The 15,270-nt window shown below is 46.3% G+C and overlaps 1 protein-coding gene across 10 annotated transcripts in view; it reads right to left on the minus strand.

Annotated features, from left to right (window-relative positions):
- The window catches only part of HIT1 (Membrane trafficking VPS53 family protein), a 152,348-nt gene that overhangs the window by 99,707 nt on the left and 37,371 nt on the right, over positions 1-15,270 (minus strand). For 8 of the 10 annotated variants that reach the window (XM_087374060.1, XM_087374065.1, XM_087374062.1 and 5 more), the window contains one exon: positions 3,147-3,447. In XM_087374060.1, the coding sequence (XP_087230186.1) occupies positions 3,147-3,447 (301 nt within the window). The remainder of the gene's footprint in view (positions 1-3,146; positions 3,448-15,270) is intronic. The other 2 variants (XM_087374068.1, XM_087374067.1) reach the window with 1 other exon arrangement.

The raw sequence follows: 15,270 nt of genomic DNA on the forward strand, positions 1-15,270 counted from the left end.
TGTCCTCTATTCTGCGGGGCTGCTAAAGCCTCCAAGCTCCCACCTTGTGAAGGGCTCTAAAAGTGCTCAACTTGATCCAGCACCATGGGCACCAAGCCTCCCAAGTGAGAGAGATCAAGGATGAATAAAACACTGAAAATTGGGAAGAGAGATGGGACAGCAAGGTAATGGCCATGTCCTCACATGAAATCTCCTTTCCCACCCAAAGAATCTCCTGCTGAAGCTCCTAGAGCTTGCTGAGCATGGTAGATCACTTTGTAGGATCCAACACTCCCTCATCTCAACCTCAAGAGAGAACTCTCTTCATGGGAGAAGTTCTGTTGTACAGGGACGCCAAGTGCTCCCAAATCCCTTTGGCTGCTGTCATGTGCTTAACATGATTAATGATCTGCAGAGTGCAATTCAAGAGAATGAAAGAAAATACCCATGCATTAACCCGGTCTGAAAGCTGAGCCGGAGTCTCAGCATCCTTCTACTCCACAATCCCGAGGTTTGCTTCAAGAGGATCTGGCCTCAAAACCCCCACTAAGATGAAGTCTGTAAGATCATATGACTGCAATACTGGATCCATCAAGACTCTCCGCACACCGTAATTATTGCCATCCAATTGCCGGTCCACTGGAAAAATGGTTAACACTAGAATCCCGACCTTGTTCTCAGCCATCTCAGACAGGGTAGCCATTTCGTAAGGAAGAAGAAGTAGATCTGAAAAGGGAGGGTGGAGAAAGTAGAGAAGGGGATTGAGGGAAGAAGAGAAAAGAGGATTGGAGAAAACGATGAAGCAGCTTGCTGCCTACAACACCTTTACATCCTCGCTGTCCTGGCCCTGAAAATGCCTTCTCCACGAGCTGAAAACTCCCTCCCTCTTCAAACAGCCCCGAACAGCAGCCCAAATCTCCATGCAGTTTGCTGGCTCCCAATGCCCTCCAAATCTCAGATGTTCAGCCAACCTTTGGCTCTGATACCATGTGAGAGTGCAGTGCAATATGAACAGCAAATCGAGAGCACACACCACAAGCAAAGAAACTGTGAAATGAGAGGAAGAAAGAGACTGCACCAGAACTCAGGAAAAGACCCTCTACTGCTGGGCAAACCCTCAAATGCAAGATAATAGAACAATGAGGGGAGGACCCTTATATATAGGGGGCCCCAGCCTGGCTGACCAGCCAGGCTTGACCTGGCTGAGGGAAACCCGACCTGGTTGTAGGCCTGGTTGGCCTCCCAACCCAGCCCCTTGTGTCATCCATTTTCTTAGTTAGTGCTGTTGCCTTAATTACTGTTCAGCCCATGCAGCCCTACTTTTGTATCCGTTTTGTACAGTTCTTGGAGTACTTGGAGTACTTGGAGAGAGAGAGAGAGAGAGAGAGAGAGAGAGGAGAGAAGAAGAAGAAGAAGAAGAATATATTATCGTCCTCTGAAGACCAAAACCGGCCTATGGGACCTGAGCAATACAATATCACAAGTACATGAAAGCTCCTCCCGAAGATGGGAGGGTGGAAAGAGAAACCACCTTCTAGGATTCAGGTGGATTCCTATGCTTGAAGAGCTTATACACAAATGTTCCTAAAGCTGAAGGTGACCCTTTATGCAGCAAATCAGCCAGTTTGTTATGTCCCTCAAGGAGGTGATTGAACTCTTCCCTAATGTGTGCATAGTGAGGGCATATCATTACCATGTGTTCTTCTGTTTCAACCATACCTTGATCACATAGTTGGCATATTCTACTCTCCCTTGGCATCTTTTTCCATCCCCCTGTTTCTATTTGCAGCTGGTGTGATCGGGTGCGAAGTGAGGCTAAAGCCCTCCGTTTATGCACTGCTATAGGTGTACATATGTACTTCTGCGTTGTTGTCTCCCTTCCTGTATAAATTGACCAATATTCGGGGTTGATATATGTGCGATAGTACTCAAATTTATCTTTGTTTTCTGCTGTTTGCCATTTCCTGTGTAGTGCATTCAGCAGGTCATAATGAAAAGCCTCTTCATCAATCTCCTCTGAAGAGTAGTTTAAATACTCTTCTACTTCCCACTTCTTGAACCATTTTTTTAGGTCCTGTGCCCATCCGGATGTCAAAATCTTGCCCTTGTTTGTCTTTTGAAGCTTCTGACTTTCATTCCATGCTCTCTTTGGTAGCCTTTCATTATCCATGCACTTGACCTTTGTGATGTATCTGAGTACTCTCTTCAGAGCATGTAGCTCTATGGGTATACATCCTGTCTCTAGGAGTAACAAAGAGTATAGTGTAGTAGCCTTGATGCCCAGGTGCCTCCTAATGAAAGACTTTTGCATTTTCTCTATCTCATTCCACGTTGATGGAGATATACTCCCACCCCATACCTCTACTCCGTAGAGTACTGTCTGTATCACATATGCCCCAAAGATCATATTTCGTACTTGCCACCTTCTCGTATTGCTATCACTCATTTTCAAATTGGAAGTATTTTGCCCATCCTGCATCAAGTCTCCGTTGCACACAGCTGTTCAATCTATTATTGGCAGGGATTTCAATACCCAAGTATTTGAATGAGTGCACTGTCTCAATGGGTTGTCCTTTATATAAGATTTGGAGGGGGCTGCTTGGCTGTATAGTCTTGACTATCATGAGTTTAGTTTTGTTGACATTAATAGCCATCCCACTCTCTGCACAAAATATGCTGAAGATATCCATCATTTTTTGCATCTTACTTTCACTATCAGTGAAAACAACCACATCATCTGCGTAAAGAAGCAACCAAATCACGAGACCTGCTAGATGAGGGCTGTATAACTCATCTTTACATGCTTCTTCATTCACCAACTCCTCAAGTCTATCAATGCATAGGCCGAACAAAGTGGGTGAGAGCGGACATCCTTGTTTTACCCCCATATTACTATAGAACTCTTGTGACATCCCATCCTTACATTTTAGTTGACATTTTACTTTCTCATAGAGAGAGAGAGAGAGAGAGAGAATTTACCATGCACGCAACTAAGTTTAACTTATAAATAAGGAAGACTTCATGCTAACCCATGTTCTTCTTAGGGATTTACTAACTGCCTATTCTACGAGATCCACTCCTCACTTTTGTTTCTTGTATAATATATTAAAACCAAAGAGCTAAGTCAAGAATCTTTAAATACAACAAAAAAGGAGTTGGAAGATCACCTTGAGAAATCAGAGAATACATGAGACTTCAGCATCTGCTTTATACTCTTAAACTTTTCTCTCAGCTCATTGATTTTTGGTATATCCCTATAAGCTTCAAAATGGCCACATAACTGGTTCACTGCCTGAAGCAAATTAACATAAGTGCTCGAATATTCATTTTTCTCTAAAGACAGAGACACTGAAAGTCTGCAAATCCAAAATAGATATGTGCGTGAATAGGTGCAAACCTCTAGCTGGCCTGACGCTTCTTTGTATTGACGCTTGGATGCCATAGTTTGAAGTTGATCAACCGCTGATACTGCAAGTGCAAATCACTTTTGAGCCACAATCTAACCCTTTTAGCCCCCTTCCACAGTAAGGGCCATCTCTTTATTTCAAAAGTAAATGTGCAAAAAAAGTATTGATTCCCTTGCTCAACATTACAGATTTCTAATACATATCTAATTCTAAAATGCTTGCTGAAATGTAAAAACTCCAAAGCATGACCTATTCCTGAACACACAATAGCTTCTAAGCCCCAGAACTTGTCTTATCTCTGTTAGAACTACCACTTGAAATGCTTCAGCAATTTGCCTTGCCTCCCTAAGCAAGGCAGACAGCATATATGGAGTGGACAGTATCAAAATAAAATTTCCCTTGAACCTTGCATTCCATTTGTTACAATACGATAAGTACGTATAGTACTCCAATGGCAAGGATAGAGATTGTGCTTGATACATCATGTACTCTTCTGTAGAGATTAAGTTCGGATATACAAACAATCAAAAGCTAAGAAACAATGTGTTGGGGTAAAGGCACTATGGCCACCCAAGTACAGTTAGTACACTTAAGTACAGTTACACTAAGTACACCGTACTTAGTGTTGTAACCTTATCCTTTCATATAAAAGGTTGATTGTGTGCTAGGGGAGGTACACACATATGTTTTATCCCCACACTCTTGTGTTTATCCTGCTAGTGTGTGTCGGTGTGCTCCTACTCTCCCCTTCCACAACTGGTATCAGAGCCACTCTCCCTATCCTCGCCTATCCAGCAGCTGCCTATTCGTGTGGGTGCCCAAACGTGGGTCTTACCAGCAGCCAGCAGCCAGCAGCCAGCGCCGTCAGCGACGCTAGCAGCTGCTAGCGCTGCCAACGCTTCCAGCTGCCAAGGCAACCAGCAACGCCAACAGCCAAGGCTACCAACGACGCCAGCTGCCAAGGCAACCAGCAACGCCAGCAGCCAAGGCTACCAGCGACGCCAGCGGCCACCAGCCACGCCAGCGACCAAAGCCACCGGCGACGCCAGCAGCCACCAGCACCATAGGCGCCAGCAGAAGCGGCGCCACCAGCGCCATAGGCGCTAGCAGCGGCGCTACCAGCGCCACAGGCGCCAGCAGCTCCGCCATCATCGTCTCCACCGCAATCTCGTTATGGGCGCCAGTATCGCTTTTTTCCCCGCCTCCCGCCAAGCGTCCTCGCCCTGATTTCGGGACAAACTATAGATTGATGCCTTTGGTATACCTTAAAATCTTTGGAGAGCTTTGTCTTACAAAGTGATGCAGACTACACTCCCGTGAGTACCTAGTCGGTGTTGAGAATTTCAAGTCACAAGTTACAGAATCAAGGGGCTTTTGTAGCCACAGCCAAGCATTGGCTTATACACGCACTTGTTTGCGTATATCCTCCTGATTGGAGTTGATTTGTGCAAGGATTTGATGCATTTTATGACTTACGGGGCAGTGGCAGATGCATATGAATTGGGGCTTTTGACATTGTTATGCATATCAGTGTTGGGGGAAACACCTAGATGCTTTATGAGATCAGTGGAGCTTTGGGAAAGCGGTGTATGCACTAAAATCTTCAAAAACTTGGCTTCCAGTCAAGGGGCTTTTGCCTCATTCAAGTTCTAAACTGTGTAACACAGTTATAGAGGCAAGAGAAAGTCTAATTCTGACAGTTTTGGACAGTTATACAGTCAATTTCTGTTGCTGTACTAGAAAGTACAGTCAGGTACTGTCCGGAGTCAACTTTTGGACTGTAAACAGTCACTTTACTGAAGTTTAAAGTGCATAAAATAGTGCTGTTTTCACTGTTACAGCAGGGACATACATTGTGTCAAATAAAGGTACTGCTGTACTGTACTACAGAGCATCAATTAATGCATTAAGTACTGCTTTTCTGGATCTGCAGCAGGCAGGAAACAGACAGTATTTACTGTTAAGTGGGAGAAAGTTGCAGGTCCTGTGTTCCATTGCAGGAATTAACTTTTGAGCACAACTACAAGTGCATCTCTGCACTTAGTTTGCAGGGAGTCAGGCACCCAAGTGTGGGTTATATTTCTTGCTGATTGTAATGGCTTCATCCTCGGAATCTTCTCTTCTCAATATTAAAAAGTTCCAGGGTGCTGCTAACTACCCAATGTGGAAAAAGATGGTCCTGAATGTGCTAATTCGCAGGCAGTTTCATGCTCCTATTATACACAAAGGTGTGAAGCCCACTGGCACATCTGATGATGCTTGGGCACTAGCTGATCTGTCAGCAAAGTCCATAATTGAATTGTCACTCCATGAGAGTGTTGTTTGGAATGTGGATGGTGAAAAAACAGCCTGGGGTGTGTGGAAAAAGCTACAGGACACATATGAGCAGCAGAGTGTAGCCACAAAGATATATTGGCTGCGCAAGTTCTTCAATCTGAAGATGAAGGAAGGGACCTCCATGGATGCACATCTCAATGAGTTTAATTCAATTGTCACTCAACTTGCAAATCAAAAATATGTGGTGGATGAGGAAACCAAGGGTATGGCACTCTTGATCTCTCTTCCTGAAAGTTGGGATACATTCACCACAGCTGTAACAAATGCAAACACTTTCATAAGTTTTTCAGATATCACAGGGCTGATTTTGCAAGAAGAGCAGAAGCTGAAAGCTCAAGATGCAGTAAAGCCTAACAATGCCTTAAATGCAAGGGGGAGAAGTCAGCAAAGAGGCAAATCTCAGGAAAGGGGAAAAGGGAGGAGCAAGTCCCGCTCCAACAAAGATGTTGAGTGCTACTACTGTGGCAAAAAGGGACATGCCAAAAAGCAGTGCTTTAAACTGAAAAATGATAAGAGAGACAAAGCCAAAAACACTGATGCGTCAGATGCAAAAGCAATTGTACCAGTAAGCAATGGCAAGAGCAGTGTGAAGATTGAAGAGCTTCATTCTACACACGGTTATGACAGTGAGGGAGAGGTTCTATTTCTCTCTACTTTGGATGCTCATTCTCTCCATGCAGGAGATTTTGCAGACATGCACTCTTGGATCATTGACTCAGGTGCCTCGTTCCATGTTACACCTTACAAAGAATTGTTTGTAAGATATGCAGCAGGCAGTAATGGAGTCGTTTTTCTAGGGGATAATCATGCATGCAGTATTGTTGGTGTTGGAGATGTCAGGCTTGTATTTGCTGATGGTACTCAGCTTATGCTTGACAATGTTAGGCATGTACCCGAAGTCAAGAAAACTCTGATTTCTACTGGCATGTTGGATGACGAAGGTTTTGTGACCAGCTTTGGTCATGGTTTCTGGAAGGTCACCAAAGGTGCCCTGGTTGTTGCCAGAGGCTCTAAGGTTGACACAATGTATACTCTTCATGCTAAAGTATGTAATCATGCTGATATTCATGCCACCGAGCTGCCGAATATTTCTATGTGGCATAGCCGGATGGGACATATGAGCATAAGTGGAATGGAGCAATTGGCTCGCCTTGGCTACTTACCGTCTCTTAAATTTTCTGATTTAAAGTTTTGTGAGCACTGCATATATGGTAGACAGTTACTGTGTCCTCATAAAAGGAGATTAGGACATAAAGATGCTCAACTTGAGCTTGTGCATACAGACGTGTGTGAGATGCCTAGTCCTTCACTTGGAGGTGTACGGTACTTTGTCACATTTATAGATGATTCCACAAGGAAGGTGTGAGTGTATCCTCTTCGATTGAAGAGTGATGTCTTTCCAGTGTTCCAGAAATGGCTTGCTATGGTTGAGAACCAAACAGGCAGAACACTAAAGGCTTTGCGGTCAGATAACGGTGGGGAGTATATGTCTAATGCATTCAATGCATTTTGTGATGCTAGAGGTATTAAAAGAGAACTCACTGCTCCTTACAGTCCAGCGCAAAATGGCACTGCAGAGCGTATGAATAGAACCATACAGGAAAAGTCTCGCTCTATGATGTCACATGCTGCTTTACCTCATGGATTTTGGGCTGAAGCTGTAAAAACAGCAGTACACCTCATCAATAGGTCACCAAATAAAAGACTAGATGGCAGAGTGCCAAAGGAGCTTTGGACAGGAAAACCTCCTTCCTATAAGCACTTGATGGTCTTTGGCTGCACTGCGTATGTGCATATACGCAGAGAAGATCGCAGCAAGCTTGATCCTAAGTCTCTTAAATGCATTTTTCTTGGATATGGTGACAGTGGTGAGATGGGTTACCGCCTATGGGATCCTGTGAATAAGAAGCTAATACGCAGCAATGATGTCTTATTTGATGAGTCATGTATGTTTAAGGCAGCAGATAAGCCTTCTGATGCTTCAGAGGTTGACATTGATGACTCGGGACATCCTGTACAATTCAGGCAGGCTGCGAATCAGCCACAACAGCAGCGTAATCAGCCAATGCATGATGCTGCAGCAGGTCCAAATGGACAGCCCGCAGTGGCGAAAGATGTACTACGGGACATGCCACCTTTGGAAGACCTCCCAGGCATAATTCTGCAGCCTGATCTACTAGAACAGCAACCTGTTTTAGGTGAGCAGCAAGTTGGACAGCAAGACCAATGGGTCCGAAGGTCCACTCGACAAATGAAACCGCCAGACAGATTTGTTCCAGGAGCAGATTTTATTATGCTTACAGATTGTGGAGAACCTTCCTATTACAAGGAAGCCGTGCAAATGCATGATAAAAGGCTATGGGAACTAGCCATGAAGTCTGAAATGGATAGTCTCCATAAAAATGGTACTTGGGAATTGGTGCAGTAGCCTAAGGGCATGAAATTACTGCCATGCAAGTGGGTGTATAGATTGAAAGTCACACTTGGAGCTAAGCCAAGGTATAAAGCCAGGTTGGTTGCCAAGGGCTTTAAGCAGGAGTATGGTGTCGATTTTGATGAGATCTTTTCTCCAGTGGCTAAGATGACCACACTCAGGATTGTACTTGCTTTGGTTGCATGTGAGAATTTGGAATTATGCCAAATGGATGTGAAGACAGCCTTTCTTCACGGTGATCTTCATGAGGATATCTACATGCAGCAGCCAGAAGAATTTGCAGTCAAGGGCAAGGAGTCATTTGTATGCAAGCTTAAATTTTAAGAGCCTTTACGGGCTGAAACAGGCACCAAGGGAATGGTATAAGAAATTTGATACCTTCATGAAATCCCAAGGTTTCAAGAGAAGTGATGACGATCACTGCTTATATACCAAAAGGGCTGCAAATGGCAGCTTAATCATATGTGGATGACATGCTTATTGCTGGTAGAGCTCGTAAGGAGCTTGATGACCTTAAGAAAAGATTGCATGAGGCCTTTGATATGAAGGACCTTGGTGATGCAAATCACATACTGGGAATGCGGATACGGAGAGACAGGGGACAGCGTTTGTTGTATTTGTCTCAAACCGAATATATTGGCAAAGTATTGCACAGGTTTCATATGGAGGGGGGGAAGACCCTTAGTTCTCCATTGCCTTCGTATGTGAAACTCAGTGCAATGGACAGCCCACACTCAGATGCTGATAGGGCTGAAATGGTCAAGATTCCGTATGCTTCAGCTTGTGGCAGTCTCATGTATGCCATGATTGCTACCAGTCTCATGTATGCAGTGGGAGTGGTTAGCAGGTATATGGCAAATCCAGGCAAGAAGCATTGGAATGCAGTAAAAGGTATCATGAGATACCTGAAGGGCACACAGGATTTGTGCATATGCTTTGGCAAGTGAGATGCAAAGGTGCATGGTTATGTGGATTCAGATTTTGCTGGTCATCCCGATAACAGGAAGTCTACTACCGGTTATGTTTATACATTCACTGGAGGTGCAGTGTCATGGATGTCAAGGATGCAGCAGTGCATAGCCTTGTCTACCACGGAAGCTGAATATATTGCAGGTACAGAGGCATGCAAGGAGGCCTTATGGTTATCTCGACTAGTGGGAGACTTGGGCATTACAGGTGATACTCCATTGTTGCATTGTGACAGTCAGAGTGCTATTCAGTTGGCACACAATCCTGTCTTTCATGCAAAGACAAAGCACATTGATGTGAAGTATCACTTCATCAGGGAGGTAATAGATGATAAGCTGATTCAGCTTGTCAAGATTCACACAGATGATAATCCAGCAGATCTGTTGACAAAAGGCTTGCCTGCAGAGCGGTTTGCACATTGCCGACAGTTGATGGGTATAGGTTGAGCCTCATTTATTTTTACTTGAGGGCATATTGCCTTTAAGTGGGAGGTTGTTGGGGTAAAGGCACTATGGCCACCCAAGTACAGTTAGTACACTTAAGTACAGTTAGTACTTTATTTGTTAAGTACACTAAGTACACCGTACTTAGTGTTGTAACCTTATCCTTTCATATAAAAGGTTGATTGTGTGCTAGGGGAGGTACACACATATGTTTTATCCCCACACTCTTGTGTTTATCCTGCTAGTGTGTGTCGGTGTGCTCCTACTCTCCCCTTCCACACAATGTGCAAAAAAATGCCCTTTCAAGCTGATTTTATTCCATTCATATGGAATTACTGATACCCTTACAACCTTTAAAACACTTTTGATATGTTTACTGCATGAATGTAGGCTAGAACTTACTCGAACAATAATAGAATTTATGGAGCACCTGTGACGACCTAGAATTGGCATCCCAAAGAAAAACATAGCCTTAAAAGAGCACAATTTTAATCAGGCAAGTTAGTTACATAGAACTCCTTCCTTTCAATCCAATTGAAGGGTAAACTTGCCAATAGTGGTGTCACCTTAACACAGCCAGCACTGTCACTGCAACAAAACTGGTTCTAATTATGGCTAACCCCAACAAATTTAGCCTAGTTAGACAGTCCTATGCTAGCCCTACCTCAAGCCACACAGCAGAATTGGATATTTCTGAACAGATAGTAGGCTAGATCCATTTCATTTAGGAGCAAGAAGTACAACAATGAAGTGCACAGAAAGTACAATGCTGAAATGATCAGAAATGTGCCTTCTTAGAGTTGGGGAGTTAGAGAGAGAGAGAGAGAGAGAGAGAGAGAGAGAGAGAGAGAGAGTTTATTAAAGTCTTCGGAAGATCGATGGATCTATGAGACTGTGAAAATCGTGGTACAAACGAGCTGTGAGGGTGGAGCTCCTGAACGAGTATCCACACCAATGCATAATGCAAAAAATTCAAAATGATAGTACTAAGTACAACATAGCCATGTCACTGGTCGACTACATATCAATCTCATCATCATCATCATCATCAAGACATCAGGGTGGATGAGGCAATGGAGGCATGAAATCAGTGATAGAGTGTTGTCGGCTGCTCACGGGTGTGGCCCTGTGATGTCTTTTGGTCATAGCTCTGCACCTAACAAGGGCTATAGTAACCCATGCCGGCCGGCGGGCTCCGACTCTGAATAGAGAGGGGATATCCCCAAGTGTATTCTGCGGGTCAACCCTTTATTTGAGCTGTCGAGTCACTGGCTTTGGGTCACAATCATGTCGAGCACTCATATCGTGGGTGTCCGTGTGATCTGGCTAGAAGAACTCTGTGATAGAGCTCTGAGAGGAATCTGCCCAGGAAGAAGTCTGTTCCTGTCTCACTGATCGAAGTAGCCTCTTGCGGTGCCTCACTGCCTCATGAATGAAAGCCGCCACGCATCTCTGGTTTGGATAGGAGAGGAATCGGGACAAAACCCCAGAGCTATCTCTGAAGAGGTAGTAGAAACGCCCTCGGATCTCATAGTAAACAAGACACCTGAAGATCAAGTGCTCCTCCGTCTCAACCTCATGTATGTCACATAATGTGCATATGGGCCTCTCCTCTGTGATATGGAAGCAGTGATCCTTGTAGAAGCTGAGCTTCCCTGGAAGCTAGCTCGGTCCCAGCCAGGTTCGGAATGTGTGTAGCTGTAAAAGATCCTCACGAATGACCTGGTTGACCTCGTGTGACTGGAGGGGACAAAACGGAGCGTCCATACTGTACTGGAAGGAAGGGAGTCTATCCATGTGGAGCCCCAATCGCTCAAACCATCTCTCGGTAGAGAGAGAGAGAGAAAGAAAGAAAGAAAGTTTATTAAAGTCTTCGGGAGACCGTGAAGGTCTATGAGACTAAAGATAACTGATACAATGAGCATAACGGTGGTGGTCTCAAAACGGGCCAACCAACCGTTTCTACAAAAAAGAGGTTATGAAGGACTGTGTGTCTAGTCCTGATACAAAAAATATGTGTCTACCTCCAGATGATACAAAGAAGAAGAAGGGGGGGGCACCAAAAATGGGGCAGAGGGGGGAGATACAGTATACATGTGCAGGTGGTGATCATCAGAGACCAATCATAGAGGGGCCGTCAAATGGAAGGTCGGAAAAAACCTGCGATAGATGATTGGCCTCTGATGTCACGCGGCCTAGTCGAGCTCAATCGTCGGGGACGACGGGTGGCCCTGTGGATGAGGACAACGGTAACCCCAGTGGGGCGGGCCGAGAGCAGAGACGAGATGTCATGGACCTGGATGTGTGAGTCTGTCCGCTGACGCAGCTGTCGTGGCTCTGGCTCTCGCTCACGTTCGCGTCGTCGGCTAGACTGAGAAGAGGTATCCTGTGACTGAAAGAAGTCAGTGATAGGCCGCTGGGTGTCCTCACGCTGTGTGTGCTGCTCGTGTCGTCGTGCTCGAAGAGAGGTATCTCGGTGGCGAGTCATCTCATGTAAGAAAGCAGCTAGGCATCGCTGATCCGAGAACTGCAGCATGTGTGGGAGGGAGCCGAATCCGTTGCGGAAGAGGCAGTGGTATCGGCCTCGAATGGCATAATAGATAGGACATCTGAAAGCAAAGTGCTCCTCCGACTCGATCTCCTGCAAGTCGCAAAGTGGGCAAAGGCGGTCCTCTCGTGGGATACCCTCTGCGCGTCCGCTCTCGATCCGTAATCGGTGTGACGAGACCCTAAACTGACCGAGGGAGATCCGGAGCGCATGTGGTAGATGAAGCTGTGTGTAACCCGGAGGTGTGATGAAGCCCTCCTGTGAGATCTGGAGGCAGTATCGGCGGTAGAAGTCGAGCTTCACAGGAAGCTTGGAGTGAAGAAACCATGTCCGCCACGTGTGGAGCTAGAGCAGATCCGCTCGAATGAGCCGGTTGACCTCTTGGTCAATGGGGGAGAGGGGAGATGGTGGAGCGTCGAGACTGTACTGAAAAGGAGGCAACCGGTCTAACAGTCGGGTGAACCAACTGGAAAGACGACTATACCAGCATCGTTGGTCCCCATCAACGGATAAGGCCATAGAGGAGGATAGGGCTAACCAAGGTAGGTGGAGGCGACCGTCAGCGGAGGAGCCAAAATCCCTGACTCTGTGAAGATAGGTGATAGCCTGAAAAGCCGCATCAGGCTGTAGGGGTGAGGCGCCGAACTCTGCTAGAATGATCTTGTGTGGTACCGATGGTTTGCTACGGATCATCCGAGCAAACATCAGTATCTGTAGGCGCTCAACTCGAGCCCACTCTGTGTCTGAAAGGTCGACTCCCCACCAAGGGCTACCGTACATGCCTACTGGGCGGACCAAAGAATCAAAAAGGAGAGACTTGGTCCGCGGGTCCTGGAAGTGGGAGTGGTAGCACTGTCGCTCCAACCTGGCAAGAGCGGCGTATCCCCGGCTGATCCTGGCCTGCATGGCCGGGCGCATCGTGAAGATTGGGCCTGAGAAGACAACGCCCAAGTATGTGTAAGAGTCAACTATCTCAACAGGGTCGCCGGCGAAGAGGAACTGCTCTCGGTGCATAGCGGGTCTGGAAGTGTTGAAGATCATCACCTTGGTTTTCCCAAGGTTGACCTTCAAGTCATGTGTATCACAGAAGACCTGAAGTCCATCCAAGTGTCGTTGAAGACCAGTAGCAGAAGAGGATAGTAGTACTACATCGCCTGCGTATAGGAGAATCTGGATGACAACCTCCGTAAGAGAGCAGCCTGCACCTCCGAGTGTCCTGATGGTGGTCTCGAGCTCCTCGATGTAGAGGCCAAATAGAGTCGGTGACAAGGGACATCCTTGTTTGACTCCGATAGTGCTCATGATCTCTGGGGTCCAGCTGGTGCCAATCCTGACCTGCCCCGTCACCCGCTCATAGAGAGCTACTACTGCCCAGATAATCACCGAGTCGTAGCCTAACTCCTGCAGACGTCTGATGAGTCGAGCGCGAGGAACGGTGTCGAATGCCTTGCGAAAATCCACAAAGCAACAATATACTCTCTGTCTCCTGTGTCTGGCCTCCTCAATGATCCCTCTAAGTGTAAAAATGTGATCGTAAGTCGAGTGATCCGCCCTGAAGCTGGCCTGTCCGGATGCCCTGAGCCCTTGTACCTCTGCGCGAGCACTGACCTCGCCATCTAACACTGATGCATAAATCTTGGACATAACATGTCCAACCATGATGGTCCTGTAATTCCCTGGATCCATGAGAGAGAGAGAGAGAGAGAGAGAGAGAGAGAAAGAAAGGAAGTTTATTAAAGTCTTCGAAAGACCGATGCGTCTATGAGACTGTGAAAAACTTGGTACAAACGAGCTATGGTGGTGGAGCTACTAACGAGCATCCACATCAATGCAAAATGCAAAAAATACAGAATGGTGGTACTAAGTCCTAAGTACAACATAGTCATGTCAGTGGTCGACTATATATCAATCTCATCATCATCATCATCATCATCAGGACCTCAGGGTGGACGACGCAATGGGGGCATGAAATCGGCGGTAGAGTGTTGTCGACCACTCACAGGTGCAGCCCTAGCACGTCTCCTAGTCGTAGCTCTGCGTCTAGCCAAGGCTACCGTGACTCTTGTCGGTCGCGCCCCAACTGTAAACACGAAGGGGATGTCCCCAAGTGTGATCTGTGTATCAACCCTCTGTCTGAGCTGTCGGGTCATTGGCTTCGGGTCACCGTCATGTCGAGGCCTCGTCTCGTGAGGGTCCATGTGATCTAGCTGAAAAAACTCCATGATAGAGCTCTGAGAGGAATCAGCCAAGAAAAAAGTTTGCTCCTGTCTCCGTGCTCGAAGTATCCTCTCGCGGTGTCTGAGTACCTCACTGTCTCTGTGCTCCTCTGTGTCAACCTCCTGCATGTCACATAATGTGCATATGCGCCTCTCCTTGGGTAGTCGCTCTGCTCTGCTGCTCTCGAGACGAAGTGTATGTGAATAGACCCGAAACTACCCAGTAGAGATCCTCAGTGAGTGGGGTAAGTAGATCTGTGTGTATCCTGGGAGGTCAATGAAACCCTCCTCTGTGATATGAAGCAGTGATCTCTGTACAAGCTAAGCTTCACTAGGAGTTCACTGGGTCCCAACCAAGTACGAAATGTGTGTAGCTGTAAGAGATCATCACAGATAACTTGGTTGACCTCGTGTGATAGGATGGGAGAAAGCGAAGCATCCATGTTGTACTGGAAGGGAGATAGTCTATCCATGTGGAGCCTCAATCGCTCAAACCATCTCTCTGTGCATGCATACCAGCACCTCTAATCCCCTCATGCTACAAGTGCCATAGAAGAGGACAGTGCTAGCCATGGTAAGCATGCTACGCCCATAGGTGTAATCCCCATACTCCCTGACTCGGTACAAATACGTGATGACCTGAAATGCAGCATCTAGCTGTAATGGGGGTGACCCAAACTCAGCCTGAATGATCTCGTGAGGAACAGATGGCTTACCACAAATCATCCGTGATAACATGAGAACCTGTAGTCGCTCCACCCGGGCCCACTCTGTATCCGACAAGTCTGGTCCCCAATATGGACTGCCGTACATCCCCACTGGACCAACCAAGGATTCAAAGAGCAACCCCTTGGTCCATGGATCTTGAAAGTGCGAGCCAAAGCACTACCTCTCTAGTCTGGCCAATAAAGCATATCCTCTACCCAAGTGTGCATGC

Source organism: Dipteris shenzhenensis, chromosome 4, assembly GCF_047967505.1.
Source record: "Dipteris shenzhenensis isolate YYH24624 ecotype China chromosome 4, Dip_SZ_1.0, whole genome shotgun sequence".
NCBI lineage: Eukaryota > Viridiplantae > Streptophyta > Polypodiopsida > Gleicheniales > Dipteridaceae > Dipteris > Dipteris shenzhenensis.